Source organism: Procambarus clarkii, chromosome 60 (genome assembly GCF_040958095.1).
Source record: "Procambarus clarkii isolate CNS0578487 chromosome 60, FALCON_Pclarkii_2.0, whole genome shotgun sequence".
NCBI lineage: Eukaryota > Metazoa > Arthropoda > Malacostraca > Decapoda > Cambaridae > Procambarus > Procambarus clarkii.
Window position 1 is genome coordinate 14414881 of NC_091209.1, and position 20177 is coordinate 14435057.

The 20177-nt window shown below is 37.7% G+C and overlaps 3 protein-coding genes and 1 non-coding gene across 7 annotated transcripts in view; 1 reads left to right on the forward strand and 3 right to left on the reverse strand.

Moving 5' to 3' along the window:
- Positions 1-20177, forward strand: part of LOC123766797 (nuclear exosome regulator NRDE2) — a 177868-nt gene that overhangs the window by 9725 nt on the left and 147966 nt on the right. The gene's annotated exons all lie outside the window — the stretch shown is intronic.
- TRNAK-UUU (transfer RNA lysine (anticodon UUU)) lies at positions 4587-4659 on the reverse strand. Its single transcript has one exon. It is a non-coding gene; the product is annotated as a tRNA-Lys (tRNA).
- LOC123766816 (actin-2, muscle-specific-like) lies at positions 8063-9348 on the reverse strand. Its single transcript, XM_045756209.2, has one exon. The coding sequence runs from the start codon at positions 9314-9316 to the stop codon at positions 8183-8185; it is 1134 nt and encodes a 377-aa protein (XP_045612165.1). The 5' UTR covers positions 9317-9348; the 3' UTR covers positions 8063-8182.
- Positions 16059-17330, reverse strand: LOC123766814 (actin, alpha cardiac muscle 2-like). The gene has a single exon (XM_045756207.2). It carries the CDS (start codon positions 17313-17315, stop codon positions 16182-16184), a length of 1134 nt encoding a protein of 377 aa, XP_045612163.1. The 5' UTR covers positions 17316-17330; the 3' UTR covers positions 16059-16181.

The window sequence follows — 20177 nt, forward strand, 5'->3', positions numbered from 1 at the left end:
AGACAACAAAACCTGACCCTTAATAGGATACAGTAAGGGCCAGATCCTGTAAATCCTCGAGTGAGAAGGGTAGAAATAACCAAAGCTGCTCTGTATGTATTTTATTGTCTCAATAAACGTACTTGAACTAAATCCTCGCCCTTCCTCCCCCTCCCCATATGTTTGTTGAACTATAATGATAACCATTTGAACATTTCTGATAAGTGGGGTCTAAAATGTGAAATTCTTGTTCGTATTGCATAATTATTTAATAAAAAGATTACTAGATATAAAAAAATGACTAAAATGTGAATTTTCAGTGAATGCCTGATCAGTGCTTCACCACTGAGTTGCCGGCTTAACCGAGAAGTGAACAACACATTGTCCTAAAATAATAGTACTTATAGCAACGATATGCTCGAACGTACCAATACGTTTGTATTGGACACTCATAAAGTTCACGTTTTGTGTTGACCAGACCACATACTAGAAGGTGAAGGGACGACGACGTTTCGGGCCTACACAATCGACTTGAGAATGGTCCAGGACGGATCGAAACGTCGTCGTTCCTTCACCATCTAGTGTGTAGTCTGGTCAACATATTTCAGCCACGTTATTGTGACTCATCGCCTTCCCCTTCTCGTAACGAATTAGCCCAAATGACTTGCTAGAAAGTTGGAATGTAACTAAAGAGCCTAACCTAATCTGTACAAGCAATCTTACGCCTTATATAGTATTAATTAAATATGCTTTACTAGGCGTAGGAATTTTTTAATTAGATTTTTAGCATTTTTTATTTTTGCCTCTGCAAAATTATTAGTACAAAACGGGAAATGTTGTAGGGGTCCAAAAGTACATATTGGTATATTTCACCAAATAGTTGGGATAAGTACTATCATTGTAGGAGGATGGGTTCTATTTTGAACACCTTCCCACACACACATGTAGATATATCAAATGTAGATATGATAGAAATGTAGAGATGATAACGGATAAGGTCGTACTGAGATGATAACGGATAAGGTTGTACTGAGATGATAATGGATAAGGTCGTACTGAGAAGATAACGGATAAGGTCGTACTGAGATGCTAACGGATAAGGTCGTACTGAGATGATAACGGATAAGGTCGTACTGAGATGATAACGGATAAGGTTGTACTGATATGATAACGGATAAGGTCGTACTGAGATGATAACGGATAAGGTCATAATAAGATGATAAGACTGCCAGTAGCCGATAGAATGTTTTGGTTTGCATCTTTTGCTGTTGTAGAAGATGAGGCTGGAACATTGTTAGGAACAGTGAATATAAGTTGAAAACAAATAGCTGGAACTTAGAAAGCTTGGCTATAGTGACGACCGACTTAGCATTAAGCTGATGTTTAATGATAAGTTATATATATATTTTCACTTTTATTTGTCATTCTTAGGGACCTCTATTAGAAATCACTACTTGTGAAGGAGAGACTTGTATAAGTTCCGTATTTGTCTGCGGATTGTATTAGTGTTTTCGATCAACCACCAACCGAATTTATATTGTTTATTTACATGAACAAAAGCATATATTTTTCCTACAAAACCAATTGAAAATCACTTTCAATAAATATATCGTGAAACACTTAACAAATTAAATTCACAAGATATTCTTGTAAATTAGATGTATTTTGTAAGCCGGCCATTACGGTACATTACTAACATAGTGAGATGACTAGTTGCCATCTTACCAAACAATGTTTTCTTCAAGTAATAAAAATAATAGATGACAGCTTAAAGTTCGTTCGTCGTGTGTTTTTTCTCAAGTTATCTTATTGTATTTCAATGGGTAGCGACGAAGCCTCGCCATCCAGCCCTGACAATATTGACCATTATTAACCTGTGTCAGTGAGGCGAAAGAACTGTATTCTAATCCACAAAGGAAGCCTTACTTCCAAATAACGACCAAGACACGGTGACCAGACACATGTACATTTCGTACTCTAGTTGCATTTTTGGGGTCTGCCAATACTGATTCATGACGACACCTGTGTGGAATTTACCACAAGCACGTCGGCGAGCTTGTGTTGCGGCGATGGTGCTGGCAGGCAGCGGAGCAGTATACTGCGTGCAGCCCACAAGCACGGAGTCGATACGTGGGAGTTACTATACATCTAGCAACTATAGGATGATACTTTTTGCCGGGGTTGGTGATGGCGCGTGTGTGTGAGTGTGTGTGTGTGTGTGTGGGTGTGGGTGTTTGGTGGATAAGAACGCCCGTTGAGTGTGTCCGTCTGGATTTGTGGGCATATACGTCTGGGTGGATTGAACGCATGGTCGGCATGTACGTTTAGATAGATTAGACACATGGTGAGCTGGATGGATTAGATGCATTTTGAAAATGTACATCTGAATAGATTGGATACATGGTACATCTGGGGTGGACTGGACGCATGCTGACTATGTACGTCTGGATGGATTAGATGCGTGGTGAGCATGTATGTACGTCTGAATGGATTAGATGCGTGGTGAGCATGTACGTCTGGATGGATTTGACGCACGATGAGCATGTACATTTGTATGGATTAGGCATATGGTGAGTCCGTCTGGATGGATTTGACGCACGGTGAGCATGTACGTCTAGATAGATTGGATACAATGAGAATGTACGTCTTTATGGATCGGACGCACGGTGAGCATGTACGTCTAGATAGATTGGATACAATGAGAATGTACGTCTTTATGGATCGGACGCATATACGTCTTAATAGAGTTGACGCGTATGATGAGCATTTATGTCTGGGTGGATCGGACGCATGGTGAGCATGTACGTCTGGATGGATTGGACGCCTGGTCGACATGTACGTCAGGATGGGTTGAACACATGATAGGCATATACATCTGGATAGATTGGGTGCATGATGGACATGAACCTTTGGATGGATTGGAGGCACAGTAGACATGTACGTGTGGATAGATTGGGCACGGTAGACATGTACGTTTGGATGGATTGGGCACGGTAGACGTACGTCTGGATAGCTTGGTCACGGTAGACGTACGTCTGGATAGATTGGGCACGGTAGACATGAATGTCTGGATGGACGTGCTGAGGAACAAGGAGGGAAAGAAATTCAACATGTAAAAACTATTTAATATATTACAAATCAGTTAAAGCATGTGAAGCCTAAATGAATATTAGGCTAATGGCAAAAGTCATATAAGAATTAACAATAAGAACTCAAGTTCAAGTATGTTTATTGAGACAAGAAAAAATACATCTCAAAGGGATAGAGTCGCTTAGATTATTTCTCCCCGCCCCCTACCCCACAAATATGAACTTAAAATACATCAATAACCTTAACCTAACGTCTAGCGCAATGTACTTTACAGGGAATGCATAGCCAAATACCACGGCCTTTAGATATAAAGTCTAAACATTTAATAACATGAATATTAGCCAAAGTCTTAAAAATTAGCAATCCCTCTCCTACATTAAGGAGTAAGCCTATCTGGGTATTTACTCTGACGGCAGTTTATCTACTCTGTTCCTGCTGGATTGCTCTGCCTCTGGTAGACTAGCAGAGCTCAACATGTCTTCAGGCTATCCCGTCGTGTGTAAACTGTTTTTCATTCATAAACGGGGTGGTTTGGGTGGCTGGTTTAACGAGCATTTGACCTGGTTTGCTGAGGACTGGCTGAAATTCGATTATAAAAAAGAGTGTAAAGCAATGTTCAAGGAAAGATCAAACATCAGTTATGCAGCCCGTCCTTATCATCAAGGTCAAATGTTATTATTGCCTGCAGCCGCTAAAACGCCTGTTTATGAATAAAAACAAAAACGCAGTCATCGGCTTTAACATGCTCTTCATTTAAAATGTGATTTTTCTCAAATTTAAATGAATATTCTAAGCATTTTGAGCATATTTAGACGTAGGTTAGGGTTTGTTTATTTTCTGTTGGTAATTATTTGTATCTGTATGTCATTATCAGGTAACTGATAATGACATTGAAACGTATAGTATTTTAAATAAAATTATGTCTTTGTATATACTCGAGAAGAACTTTGTATATACTCTTATGCTACCCACTCCCCCAATATTTGTGCCTACGACATGCAACTTCAGCATTGTAATCACTGCCATGAACGTATAGTTATGTTGAACGCAAATTTTGCTACAATGTACATATTAATAATCTTCAAATTATGCTACAATGTACCTATTAATAAACTTCAAATTTTAATACAATGTACCAATCCATATTCAAATTTTGCTGAAAATTACCTACTTATAATTATCTGTTAGATTAAGGACCTGCCCGAAACGCTATGCGTGTTAGTGGCTTTACAAGAATGTAAAAACATCGATGTTATATACTTTCACAAGCCCAACCTTCTTGTATACAAATAAATAAAAATAACTTACTAAATAAATAAACTTATACCTCGTTGTGGTACAGGGGTAATGTACGCGGCTGGGAATACCCTGATCGCAGGTTCGGGTCACTTCAGTGTTCCAATTCATTTTCACAATAGAGAGTGTTGCGATAAATGAAAGGCTCAAAAAATGAATTTCTGTCAAACCGCCATGAATACATCGAAATGACTAAGACAGTTTACGCGAAACAAAAACACAGCCCGAACAGGGACTCGAACCCTGGACCCTTAGGTTAAAAGCCTAATGCTCTACCGACTGAGCTATCCGGGCTCGTTCAACGATGTGATTCACTTTCTATATACCAAAGTTAATTTCATGGGAGCCTCTAGAGACTGCAGTTTCTTTAATTGTATTACTTAGTAGTTATTTGTATAACTAATCACACGCGTCGTTTGGATACAGTAAAAGGTATATTTATACTATAGCATCTTGAACGGAGAGTTAATTATTTAGACAGTAAAAACACGAGCATGCAATCGCAAACCTTATACGCATAATTAATTAGATTTTCGGGGACAGGAAGCTTATATATATATATATATATATATATATATATATATATATATATATATATATATATATATATATATATATATATATATATATATATATATATATATATTCATTCTTTAGGCTTGTAATGAGGTCCCCCAAAGCCTGAACTACTGATTCCCCAGGAAGCACTTCTACAACAGTTCCCTTAGTCCCAGGTACCTTTTACTGTTTTGTGAACTGAGCCATTAGGTGCAAGGAAATGTGCCTCACCATATGTCTCACCTGGGAATCGAACCCGGGATCCCCTATTGTGAGTTGAGAACGTAGTACACGCACACAAAATATTCCCCATGTGTACAACACAACGCGTACATCGACACAGCATACACCACAAATACAACTGCTCATTTGGTGTGATTTTGTTTTTCAGTTCATTTATTATGCCCTCCATACTCATCCTGTGGGCGGTATTGGAAAAGGTGAATGAATACCATGAATACACTCTGGCTGCCTGTCCCCCCTACACAATGATATGTGCCCAAAAATATGTGCCTAAGCCATATAACTTCACCGTTGTAATCACTGTCATAATCTTATATCATGGTTGTTATATTGAACTCAAATTTTACTACAATGTATCTAGAAATAATCCTCAAATTATGCTACAATGTACTTACTAATTTTCTTCAAATTTTCTTACACTGTACCTGTTAACTTTTTTAAATTTTGCTACAAATTACCTATTTAAATTATCTGTTAGATTAAGGACCTGCTCAAAACGCTATTCGTGTTAGTGGCTTTACAAGAATGTAAAAACATCAATGTTATGTACTCTCATAAACCCATTGTATTTTCTTGTATATATATATAAATAAATAAATGAGTTATTATTAATATTAGGTTACATAGGTACATAATGGGCTCAGGAACTGAACCACAAAATTCGTACAGTTTCTTAAGCTAATTAATTTACACATGTGGTGAACTAGTTACAGTACATATAATTTTGATTCCGCCCCGCATTTATCGAATGGGCGGCGGTGGAAAGATACAATCTCGTGCATGTACTATCTTCAATAAGTAAACATGATATATTTGGCAAAGATTTTTTTATCCTAATCATTACTTTACCTACAAGAAGCGATAACGTCGCTTCTTGCAGGTTCTCAACACTTCAAGTTTTAAATATAAATATTATATACACGCATTTGTATTAGAGATAAATGAGGGTCCCAAAAGTACAGTCGGGTTCGTTTTCGACTCACAATCGAGAATTGCGGATTCGAATCTTGGGCGGGACAAAGATGGTTGGTTGCGTTTTCTATCACCTCATGCCCCTGTCCACCTAGCAATAAATAGGTACCCAGGAATTAGTCATTAGTTTACATTTTTAGAATTGGGTATATGCTTTTACAGGAATTTTAGTATGTAAGCCTTTCAGCCTGCGTATTACCATCTACTGTCAGAATGAGAATACCATAAAATGTTATACTATCCCTAATACTCCCGATTCAGCTCCCCGTGTGATATTATACAAGCATGGGTAAATTTATTTGATAGTTCCTAACCATCAGAACAGCCGAATCCCTTCATCATAATTCAAGACGGCAGTTAGGGACCTTTGCCCACTAAGTAAACGCTGATTTCTGGTACAATAATATTCCTTTAAGAACGTAAGACATTCCTTTAGCCATCTCTGCCAGAGGTCACACATATTAGAGATATTCAAGCATGTTCAGATAATTGATAACTCACCTCAGAGGGTAGTATAATACAATTCCTTGGGATTTGAGGAGTGTTTATGAGACAGGTCAAGCTATCGGTCCATATAAAATGATATGATGTGATGTGATCAGAATTAAAGTCACTATGAAAACAATGTTCTTCCTAAGACCTTTGGTATCTCCAATTTAACCTCATGAAATCTAAATATGAAAGGTAAATTTAATACTATCACTTGACTGCTGTGGTTTCTTTATTTGATATCAAATTAGTGATTCCAACGAGCGATGAAATAATTCTAAGGATATAATAGGATCAATAATTATTTGACGGTATGTGTGGGTTTTTTACGATACTTTGCGAAAGATTGTTAGGCATCCTGCCTGTGATATATAGCGTCGCCTGCTACATTATCAAAAGTGGGTAATTCTCGATGTAGTCAATATAAATTCTCCAGTGGTTATTACGTTCGAATATATGACAGCTTTTCGAAGCCTCTCCAACGCACTGTATACCATATTTTCGCTTCATTTAAAGGATTTTCGTTTTATGATACTGATCTTTCCAACTTATGTCTTTTCATTACCTCTTCATCATCATGTTCTCAAATTTATAGGGTGGAAACGCCCTCAAAAACATAGAATCAAATACATATTAGGAAAAGTTTCAATCTTAACAGACATACGGCCATTCATGATTCAATTCACTGTAAACAGCGTCACCGGTTACAAATATCACCACATTCCACAGCTTGGCCATTGGACTAAATTTCAAAACTGAATTAAACTCAACAGCGTCACGGGAAAACCAATATCACAATTTGCGAAATATCTACAGCATTATGTCAATTGTTACATAAATTTAGGTAATATGCTTTCATCCACTCAGTACTGGGGTATTGTTCTCCTCCATACTACGTCTTTTCTCATACTTGACATCTGCATGTTATCTTCTGGGCCTCATCACTTTTTATATGTAAGTCAATTTAGTATCTAGTTGTGTTTTCCTTCCTAAATATTTTATTACAAATTTACAGACACTTCATTATTTCTCTCTGAAGCATGTATTTAGTGCTTCTTTACTGGATTTTTTTCTTTTGCTTTGATATTATTTAAACAAATTTGAAATGGAAATTTAAATATAAATTGTAACGGATCTGAAAACCTGCCGAATAATGTGCCAGCCTTTAAATTTCAAGATTTTAGACTTGCGTTTGCTATACTGTATTTCCATCCGTTAATCAGTGTAAAATTAAAATTTCATGTTAGGTTAAACGTTATGCCAAAAATGAATCTAATCTTTAGTAGTTAAAAATTGCTTAATGTATTACGTACAAAAATAGGTGTAACCTTTAGTGATTTAAATTTTCTTATTGGATTTTAAGAGTTAATGTTATGAGTAAACTGAAAAAATAGGCTACTTATCAAACACTACACTATGTTAATTAAAAAGGAGATAACTTATATATTTTATTATTATTGTTATTATTATAAGTATAAGTTTTCATAGGCTACATATTATTTTTATAAAAATAATATAATTCTCGAGAAAACAATTTTTAAATGTGGTTTGGTGTTTAGAAGCATTTGCGGTGGACGATGCCTGGGCCGGACTCATCGTACTCCTCCTTGGTGATCCACATGGTCTGGAAGGTGGAAAGGGAAGTCAGGATGGAGCCACCGATCCAGACGGAGTATTTTCTTTCGGGAGGAGCAATGATCTTGATTTTGATGGTGGAGGGAGCCAGAGCTGTGATTTCCTTCTGCATGCGGTCAGCAATACCAGGGTACATGGTGGTACCACCAGACATGACAATGTTAGCGAAGAGGTCCTTCCTGATGTCAATGTCGCACCTCATGATGGAACTGTGAACGGTCTCGTGAACACCAGCAGATTCCATACCCAGGAAGGAAGGCTGGAAGAGAGCTTCAGGAGCACGGAAACGTTCGTTGCCGATGGTGATGACCTGACCGTCGGGAAGCTCGTAGGACTTGTCCAGGGAGGAGGAAGCGGCAGCAACATTCATCTCATTCTCGAAGTCAAGGGCGATGTAGCCAAGCTTCTCCTTGATGTCACGGACAATCTCACGCTCAGCGGTGGTGGTGAAGGAGTAGCCACGCTCAGTCATGATCTTCATGAGGTAGTTGGTCAGGTCACGACCAGCAAGGTCAAGACGAAGGATGGCATGAGGAAGGGCGAAACCTTCATAGACGGGGACCATGTGAGAGACACCATCACCAGAGTCGCATACCTCACCAGTAGTACGACCAGAGGCGTAAAGGGACAGCACAGCTTGGATGGTAACGTAAGTGGCGGGCAAGTTGAAGGACTCGAACATGATCTGTGTCATTTTTTCACGGTTGGCCTTGGGGTTGAGGGGAGCTTCGGTCAACATTGTTGGGGACTCCTCAGGGGCGATACGAAGCTCATTGTAGAAGGTGTGATACCAGATCTTCTCCATGTCGTCCCAGTTGGTGATGATGCCGTGCTCGATGGGGTACTTGAGAGTCAGGATACCTCTCTTGCTCTGGGCCTCATCACCGACGTAGGCGTCCTTCTGACCCATACCGACCATCACACCCTGGTGACGAGCTCGGCCGACGATGGAGGGGAAGACGGCGCGGGGAGCGTCGTCACCGGCGAAGCCGGCCTTGACCATGCCGGAGCCATTGTCAACAACCAAGGCTACTTGATCCTCCTCGTCACACATAATGGTGGTATTTTATGACGGCAGGAATTCACCTGAAAATATAATGCATCATGAAGATTACAAATTGTTGTGGTTCTGCAAATTACTGAAGGTAAAATTAATTTTTTTACAGGTAAACAGGAAATGGTGGCGATAAAAGTTGTTAACCTCATTGAACTTACCCTCACATCGTTTACATTTACCCTTATGACTTCCACACTTAGAGCTTATATTTGTAGATTAACAGGTAGGCCCATGGCCTAGGTGAGCCTTAATCCTGTGGCTGATCCGTTAGTTTGGTTTTGACAGCCATACACTTGACAGTTTTTAGCTAGGAAGGTGGGCCCAAAAGCAAAATCTTGGTTTGCATAGGCTTATCAAAATAAGCAACGTCTGGTAAATATGCACAAAATATCAAGATTGCCTTCTTTGTTGTAAATAAATCCTTGAGCAAGGATATTTAAAACACTTTTAGTAGCCTATTACGCTACTTTTACATTACCAAATATCTGAATATCCTATAAGCCCTAACTATCCGATCACAAAGAAATTTGAGAAAATCAGTCGTTTGTCACAATATTGGCCCCAAATGTTAGATTTGTGAATTACGGGAAAAGGTTACGGGAACTATATCTCAGGACATTGTAAAAGCGCAGGACAAGAGGAAACCTGAAATACTCCTTAGAATAGATATGCTGGATAAGGACAGACCTTTTGAAAATGGTGGGACCAGGTCTGAAGGTGTTGACATGGAAGCTGTACTCATTTATGAGGAAGAGGGATGTTAGGAGGATTTATTTTTAACGATAAAAGTATACATGCCGTGGAATAAGCTATGAAAATAAGAGTTGAGATAACTCCAGATAACCTAGCCAAACCTAACCCAGGCGATAGCAAGACAGTGGCCCAGAAGCTGAAGCTTAAACCATCGTAAACATAGCTACGGTTGTATCCGTACAAACATACTTGTGAACTTTCATGCGTATGATGACATTTAACTAATACAGTAGCTATAATTATTTGAACATTGCATTGTAGTTTGGATTCTGAGACAAATATCAATATATACATTTAATCGATCGTTTATAACTATCTTCTACATCATATTTGTTAATTCTGATTGACACACTACACAATTTTGTATCTTTTATCGATATTATTATTATTATTATTATTATTATTATTATTGCACAAAAATTACCTTAACGTGATGTATCAATGAGAAAATCAATAGAAGCCATGATGAGGACTCGAATTGTTCGAATCCTCATCATATCTTCTAATGATTTTCTCATAATAATAATAATAATAATAATAATAATAATAATGAACAAATCCACAGGATCCTTGATGAGGGTTCGAACCTATGCGCTGGGTGTTCCCAGGCGCGCTCTAGTCGACTGCACCACGACATGGTAAAAGAATTGCAACCTGGGGCAGTATTGCAACCTAGTAGCAGTGGATACTACTGCACCCACAAGGATCCCGAGGCATCCACTGAAGCCTAACCGGGGTTTCACACAGTTCCCCCCATGCACTCGGGCTCTGTTAATCAGAAGTATTACCTCTGTACTACTGAGTGAAACACTAATGTGTGTCATTAGTGTTTCATTGTCAGTCAACTTCAACACACACTTATACACCCTTGTATCATTTGGTTTGAACCTCATCAAGGCTCCTGTGGTTTTGTTCATTGATATATCACGTTAATATGATTTCTCTGTGCGAATAATAATAATAATAATAATAATAATAATAATAATAATTATTATTATTATTATTATTATTATTATTATTATTATTATTATTATTATTATTATTATTTTTGAGAAAATCCATAGGAGCCGTGATGAGGGTTCGAACCAACGTAGTGGATGTTCCCACGCACACGCCCTGGTCACGATTTTCTCATTGACACATCACGTTAGTGTGACTACTCTCTGTGCATTATTATTATTATTATTATTATTATTATTATTATTATTATTATTATTATTATATATTTTTCTGTTGTGGTCCCAATTTTATACATTCACATTTATTCGGCTATCACTGTAATATGTATGCATTTGTTTTGGAGCTATGTATACCTGTACCACACGTAGTGTTTGAAAATTAACGTATTAATTCTTATATTCATAATTGAACAGTTAATGAGTAAACATTTGTCATAGCACTAAATGACTAAATTAATCATAATTTTTTTTACTTCGACGAAAAAGTTATATTACATTTTAACCAGCCTAAGTGATTTATTTTTATTATTTTTTTTCGGAATAATGATAGGTTCTCGTATTGCTAGTTTGTAATTATAATTGTAATTGCTTCTATTACAAGTTTGTTGCGCAGTTTGTTGCCTTGGTTTTTACATTCAGAACTCTTTCAGAAACAGGGACTCAAAATCATTTGCAGGACCATAGTACTACTTTTCCTTTTTAAAGATTTAAGTCTATGTTCAAGAGATATACATACTAAGAGATTTGGCTAAGGTAAACAAATGAATGGTTGTATTGATAGTGCATTAGTGTTCACTGTTTATTAATGTTATTTTAGAATCGGAATGTGGAAATGACATTCAGAAATCGGAGTGAAATGACATTACATTTCGGTGACCAACAAGATACGATACAGTATATTTTTTTCTGCGATCAGTAACATTTTTGACCCAGTGATGCTGATATGGTTGATTCTTTGTTAGTGAACTATTTAATTGAAGTAACATTAAATTTTAGATCCTTCGGACTGCGAGCAGGTAACGTCACCCTCAGAGATCACATAATTCTATTTCACCATTACTTGTTGCTTTCACCGTACTTCACAACATTAGCCAACCACAAGGCACGTTGACCAAACTCACCACCAGCAGTTGCCACACCTAGTCCTCACTTGACAAAGGTCCAGACCAACTAAGCTCCTCCTTATATACAGTCTGCTTAGTTCCTAATAGCAAGAATCCGATGCCGATCCAACTCACGATGTTTGGGGTTCAGATATCTGCGCGTGCTTAAGTCAGGGGATCGGAGGGAACTTGATAGTCTTCTTCAAGATTAATCCTCTGTCTGTCTCGTCAAACTCGGTTTATTGACCTACACCTGAGAAGGAAGAAAAGTTGCCTGCATTAGGATATTCACGTTATAATTAAGAGCCTATTGTTACTCTCCAGTATGTCATCAGGAAGTTGTCTGTCCTCTCGAATTTCCACAATCGACTTAAAATGGTGTACTGAAACACCCTATCCTAACCTAACCTAGAGACCCACGCATATAAAACGTGAATATTTGTGAGCCGCTATGATTTATTTTGTAGTACATCATATTGGTGTCTACCTAATATTTATTATAATCGGTCTTCAATTTACTAAATAACGATCCACGCGGAAAATTTATAAGAAAAAAGAACCAATTGAAAAAAGTAGAAACTAGGAGTGGGTGGGGACGTTGTTTACATAACAAAGGCTGTATTGCAATGGAAACATTTATATATAGGTAAATTTTGTTTTCCTTTTCTTTCGTGGCCACACGTTATAAAGTTTGCATGGTAAGTAGATCTAGAGGTGTAACCTACTTCTCAGTGTTCATACACTGTGAGCTTACATTCTGAAATTTGTTCGATATTTGATTTAATTAAACTTACAGTTTAGAAAGTAAGGCAGCCTGTGGGCCTGGAAGTTAATAAGCTTAAAACTTTTAAAATAACCGAATCAATTAGACACTCAATATAATTTGCTAATATATATTTTTTATTACAAAGCTGAGCACGTAGCTCATAGATATTGCTGTTAAGTTTCGTAGGTTTCGTTTATTTTTATGACCTCTCTCCGAGTTGTATATGATGATAGCATACATTTTTAGAGATGGTATAACAGTGATGAAGGCGCTCCCGGCAGACTGTGCCAGGGTGCTTAGTTTAAAGTTACCACACCGCTACCACACCCGAGGCAGGTGAGAGAATATTTGGGCTACGACCAACTTCCTACCCACACATGTTGCTCGTTGATCACCAGTGGGACTGTGTAGGGTTCTCGCTCTAGAACCCTACACACGGAGAATAATGTTTTAGAATAACAAATTTTTCTTGTGCACCGAGGATTTGTCATATAAATCAGGCGTGCATTTTTAATGTTGTTCGTAGTTTAATGAAACACAAGGAGAAACAGTTGGTGCCTTAGGAAAGCCATTAAGCATATTTGAAACAATTCCAATGTTCACTGCTATTTAATGTTGTTATACAATATTGTGATAAAGAGCCAAGGACAATTATATGAAATCTGAATCTGGGTTCGGAAGAATATGATCCAGATGTTGGAGGTCACAGTGGTATATATATTCCCAGAGCTCAGTGGGTTGAGCTCTGGCTCTTTGGTTCCGCCTCTCAACTGTCAATCAACTGGTGTACAGATTCCTGAGCCTACTGGGCTCTATTATATCTACATATGAAACTGTGTGTGGAGTCAGCCTCCACCACATCACTGCCTAATGCATTCCGTCTGTTAACCGCTCTGACACTGAAAAAGTTCTTTCTAACGTCCCTGTGGCTCATTTGGGTACTCAGTTTCCACCTATGTCCCCTTCTTCGCGTACCACCCGTGTTAAACAGTTTTTCTTTATCTACCCTATCAATTCCTCTGAGAATTGTGTAGGTAGTGATCATGTCTCCCCTTACTCTTCTGTCTTCCAGTGTCGTGAGGTGCAGATGTAAACACAGACGAATTTGTAGCTAAACTTAATGATCAAGTCACCTCTATAAAATTTACTATGGAGACTGAAATTGATAAATGTTTTTCATTCTTAGATATACTTATTCATAGAAAAGATTTTTCACTAAAGTTTAGTGTCTACAGAAAGCTTACGAATAATTTATCTTATGTTCATTATTTCTCAGGACATAAATACAGTGTGAAAAAATCTATTTTTTCCTCTAAGTATCTAAGAGCACTTCGGGTTGTTAGTCCTGAATTCTTAGATGAAGAGTTTAAAAATATTGATTCTATTGGTCTCAAACTTTGTTATCCACTGAGTTTTTTCGAAGTTTACCGTAGCAAAGCACGTCGTACATATTATAATAATATATGCAGTGAGAAAATTCGCCCAAAGAATGTGTTATATTTACCATATTTTCTGGGTTTGAAAATATGGTCAAAGCCTTGAAACTTTTTCATATACATGTATTGTTTAATTACGAAAATGCTGTTGGTAAACTACTAGTTAGAAACAACCCTCATAGTGATAATTGTGTCATATGTAAAATACCTTGTAAAGACTGTAAAAGGTTCTGTGTTAGGCAAACATCTGAAGATTTGAAATGTAGAATTTCGCGACATAAATACTCCATAAGACATGGCCAAATTGTCTAATGCTCTGTTTGTTCATTTGTCAGAAAATTCTCACCAAATTGATTTTGAGATGGCTTCTTCAATAACAAATTGTAAAAGCATTTTCAATAGGAACATAACTGAATCTGCTTTAATACAGATTACAAAATCATGTAATTTGAACATTAGCAGTAGTTTATATAATTTAGATCCATTTTTGATTGATCAGTTAAAGGGCGATTTCAGTAGGATCATTGATACACATTTGTCTTACTAATTCATTGTTAATATCTACTATTTATGCTATTATTATCCACGAAACGCTATGCATACTAGTGGCTTTAGGTATTGTATGTACTAGCTCTATAAATCAATTAGAATGTTTGTAACTGCATCTATGTATGTACTTTTCCTAAATAAAATATTATTATTATTATTATTATTATAATTATTATGTATGGGCCTATTGATGCAGCTCTTATTTTATGGGCCCATAACCCATTAGTGGTTATTAATAGGAGCTGCCTCGTATGGGCCTATAGGGCTTCTGCAGTTTTTATGCAGCTCTTATTTTATATCGATGATTGATTGATAAAGATTAAGCCACTCAAGAGGTGGCACGGGCATGAATAGTCCATAATATTTTATATTCACCTAATCCCATTCATATATTTGTCATTGTACCATTTTTTATCACGTTAATTTTCGTGATTTACACACACACACACACACATATATATATGTATATATATATATATATATATATATATATATATATATATATATATATATATGTGTATATCACGAAAATAAACACGTGATTAAGAATGTGACAATGTCAGACCACGGAGGAAAAATGAAACAGGAAATTTCCTTAAGTACTTTCGTATATTAAATACATCTTCAGAAGAAGGAAATATACGAAAGTACTTAAGGAAATTTCCTGTTTCATTTTTCCTCCGTGGTCTGACATTGTCATATATATATATATATATATATATATATATATATATATATATATATATATATATATATATATATATATGAGTCATCCTCCTGTTTAGATAGTAGTTTTTGTAACTATGTGCACCATAGTACAAAGATTGACGTACTATGCAGTTAGATAGCAGAATTTGGTACTATTCACTTTAGAGCTAAAAAACAAACTTAAATTTTCAAAGGCCTAGTATAGCACACATATCTGCTATATTTGGCCTCAGATATCGTGTATTAGGCCGAGGAAGGTTAGGTTAGGTTAGCTTAGTTTGTCTTTGCAACATAAATATAAAATGTTTTTCCGGTTTGTCCAAATGCAGTAGTACCAATTTCTACTTTCTAATTACGTTGTACGTCGGTATATGTACTATGGTCCTCATTGTTACTATAAGTACTACCAAAACAGATAATCGATACTCCAAATGAAATAGGTTTTTATATGTGAAAATTATAAAATTAAGATAAATATTTTATTTTTTTTATCTAAGAACATTTATTTTAGATGTAACTCCTAAACTTAATCCATGAGTCATGTGGGAATTTAAGACAGTTTATAAAATGTAGCAAAAGGCACCGGACTTAGAAGCATTTACGGTGGACGATTCCTGGGCCGGACTCGTCGTACTCCTCTTTGGTGATCCACATGGTCTGGAAGGTGGATAGAGAGGCCAGGATGGAGCCACCGATCCAGACGGAGTATTTACGCTCGGGAGGAGCAATGATCTTGATCTTGATGGTGGAGGGAGCCAGAGCTGTGATTTCCTTCTGCATGCGATCAGCAATACCAGGGTACATGGTGCTACCACCAGACATGACAACGTTAGCGAAGAGGTCCTTCCTGATATCAATGTCACACCTCATGATGGAGCTGTGGACGGTCTCGTGAACACCAGCAGATTCCATACCCAGGAAGGAAGGCTGGAAGAGAGCTTCAGGAGCACGGAAACGTTCGTTGCCGATGGTGATGACCTGTCCGTCGGGAAGCTCGTAGGACTTGTCCAGGGAGGAGGAAGCGGCAGCAACGTTCATCTCGTTCTCGAAGTCAAGGGCAATGTAGCAAAGCTTCTCCTTGATGTCACGGACAATCTCACGCTCAGCGGTGGTGGTGAAGGAGTAGCCACGCTCAGTCATGATCTTCATGAGGTAGTTGGTCAGGTCACGACCAGCAAGGTCAAGACGAAGGATGGCATGAGGAAGGGCGAAACCTTCATAGACGGGGACCATGTGAGAGACACCATCACCAGAGTCGCACACCAGACCAGTGGTACGACCAGAGGCGTACAGGGACAGCACAGCCTGGATGGTAACGTAAGTGGCGGGCAGGTTGAAGGACTCGAACATGATCTGTGTCATCTTCTCACGGTTGGCCTTGGGGTTGAGTGGAGCTTCAGTCAACATTGTTGGGGACTCCTCAGGGGCGATACGGAGCTCATTGTAGAAGGTGTGATACCAGATCTTCTCCATGTCGTCCCAGTTGGTGATGATACCGTGCTCGATGGGGTACTTGAGAGTCAGGATACCTCTCTTGCTCTGGGCCTCATCACCGACGTAGGCGTCCTTCTGACCCATACCGACCATCACACCCTGGTGACGAGCTCGGCCGACGATGGAGGGGAAGACGGCGCGGGGAGCGTCGTCACCGGCGAAGCCGGCCTTGACCATGCCGGAGCCATTGTCGCAGACAAGAGCTACCTGATCCTCGTCGTCACACATGGTGGTGGTACGTTATGAATGCAGACGAACACCTAAAAATACAGGTGCATTTAAATATATTAGTCATAATTTATAACAAAATATAATTGAAAATTTTTATTTTTTCACGGAAGCAAATGTACAGTATAATAATGCGTATTGTTTTATTGTCGATTTTATATTTCCAATACTTTATATTCCATCGATTATTTTACATATTTCGCGCTCGTAATTATTTGTTATTATACATTTAAGCTCATTTTAAATATACCAAGAATTTTCTTTAGTACTTAAATACATTCTTAACTAAACAATATTTTCTGGCTAGTCAGTCAAATCTTGAGGTGGCCTTAATTGCAATTGATAGGCCGTAAATCCAAAACCAATTAATATGTCAAAAATATAATTTAATTTCTCTTAAATGTCCAGTAATTTATATTGAATTTAAATATGACCGTTTTCCACTGTCTTAGAAATTATATACTTTAAATATTACTTAATACAGTATAAGGAAAAATATAAATTATATATCACGCGCAACATGCAGATATATATATATATATATATATATATATATATATATATATATATATATATATATATATATATATATATATATCGTTGAAAACGACATAAAGTTTTCGATTTATGATTCTGGCACGAATCTTCTCGATATACCTTATGTTTTTCTTCACTGAAGCAGGAAGATTAAAAATTAACTCCAAAGTTCCCTTTTACTTATTATTTGGGTTTGTAGACCCAAATACGGGTCTATTTAGATGCTGAACTAAATATATGTAATTTTAAAAATAATGGAAGAAGAAGTATGTTATGCAATTCAGTAACAATGGCTAATGTGTCTAGATGGCTTTCAGAATATACCTGTTAGAATGACAGCAAAATAAAGATGCACACAAGGTGGTGAGCTTAGCGTCGGGGTAAATGCACGAGGAATACTGTGACCGGAGGATCTTATTCGTGCAATTTCTTAAGATAAATTAACAGGTCAGAAGATATGATTAGCTGAATACCTCGTTCAAGCTACAGTTTCATGGCAGGTGGTAGCACATTGGATTTAATGAAAATGAGCACCTCGAGCAAGCAACATTTCATGAGGAAATATTATCACAGAGTGCATAATAAACGGAGTATCTCGTTAACGAGTCAGCAGTTAACAGCACATTGAATATAATGAGTGGGACACCTCGTTAATCAATGCTCATACTGTTTGATTGAATGAGGCAGGTAACACTAACAAACCCAAGTTAAACAGCCACTGTGGACTGATTCTAGGGAACTCACCAAACCCACCAGCCCAGAGCGAGTCTTGATCTGACTAAATCTATCTGGCGCCGGATTGTGCTTTATATACAAAAATCTACCGGTATCGGCAATCGCGCCAACATTTTAAGCATTTTAACCCGCGCCTTAATACCCGGCGCCACATTGGTCGCGGTGCGCCTAACAGTTCGCAGCTCACTCTCCTACCATACACACACATCCTATACCCAAATTCTTAAGAGCCATCTTGTGGTGATCTAGCTGTGTTTTTCCTCTTCTCAATTCCAATCTGAATAAGAGTGCTGGTGCAGCTCATTAGGAATGAACATCTCGCTGCTTCAAAAGATTAAGTGCTCGGCAATTAAAAAAAAAATATCTGCCATCGTGCTAGGCTTCTCGACGTTTATGACCAAATGACTGAAATAACTAGTGCTGTTTACTTTCGTAAATTATTTATTTCGGGTTCTTTTTATTATTATTTGATTTTGTAAAAAAAAAAAGTTGTTATTTTAATGTTTGAAGGTTAAATGGGTAGACCGTTCTGTGTTATCATGTACCGTGTTGTGGCATCATGTGTTTTAGCCTGACATGTGTACCGTTTTGTAGTATCGTGTGCACCGGTTTGAAGCATTATGCGTACCGTTGTGTGGCATGTGTACCGTTGTGACGTGTACCGTTCTTGCGGCATATGTTCCGTTCTGTGGCATGTGTACCGTTGTGACCTACCGTGTACCGTTCCTGCGGCATGTGTACCGTTCTGTTGCATGTGTGTACCGTTCCTGCGGCATGTGTACCGTTCTGTTGCATGTGTGTACCGTTCTGTGGCATGTGTCCCGTTCTGTGGCATGTGTCCCGTTCTGTGATGTGTACCTCTAGCATCTGATATATATTGCTATGACGTCATGTGTACCGTTCAGTAGTTTTTTCCACCACAGACGTGGCCTCACATTTACAATGCTAACCAGCATATATACATTTTCTTCTGTCCTCCATGGACAGGGTGAGAGATTTGTCAAATATACAGTTCAGGGATTTATTGAACAATCAACCACAGAATGTGATTGTAGTGCTTTTAAAATGCTAGGCTAAGCTACATACGTAAATACATAGATACAAAGATTTATGTATGCTACATAAAGTGTTCGATATGTCTTTTACATAATGTCATTAATATGCATTTACAAAGGCGAAACGTAACTCTGATCAGCTTCCACATATACTTTATACACATACATACACACACATATGCATACATACATATATACACACACATACATTTAGCTAGAAGGAGGCCCGGTCGAGGACCGGGCCGCGGGGACGCTAAGCTCCGAAATCATCTCAAGAAGATAGTTACAGAGAATGTTCCATTTCAAGAGTTATACAATTACAGTAAGTCATTATACATAAATGGTAGGTCTTATCGCTAATTCATAATTGTTTGAGCAATGGAGATATTACAGAGTCATAGGGGAACTGCTGTTTGTTAATATTAGTCTTCACAATACACTACTTGTTTCTTTATCTCATATGTCGTTTATCTACTGGGAGCGAAATATGGATACAGTGCATGGATTTCAGGCATTTTATCCTTAGCAATAAGAT

Excerpts from the sequence above, each read along its gene's own strand:
- LOC123766816 (XM_045756209.2), bottom strand. The coding sequence starts at position 9,316 with ATGTGTGACGAGGAGGATCAAGTAGCCTTGGTTGTTGACAATGGCTCC.
- LOC123766814 (XM_045756207.2), bottom strand. The coding sequence starts at position 17,315 with ATGTGTGACGACGAGGATCAGGTAGCTCTTGTCTGCGACAATGGCTCC.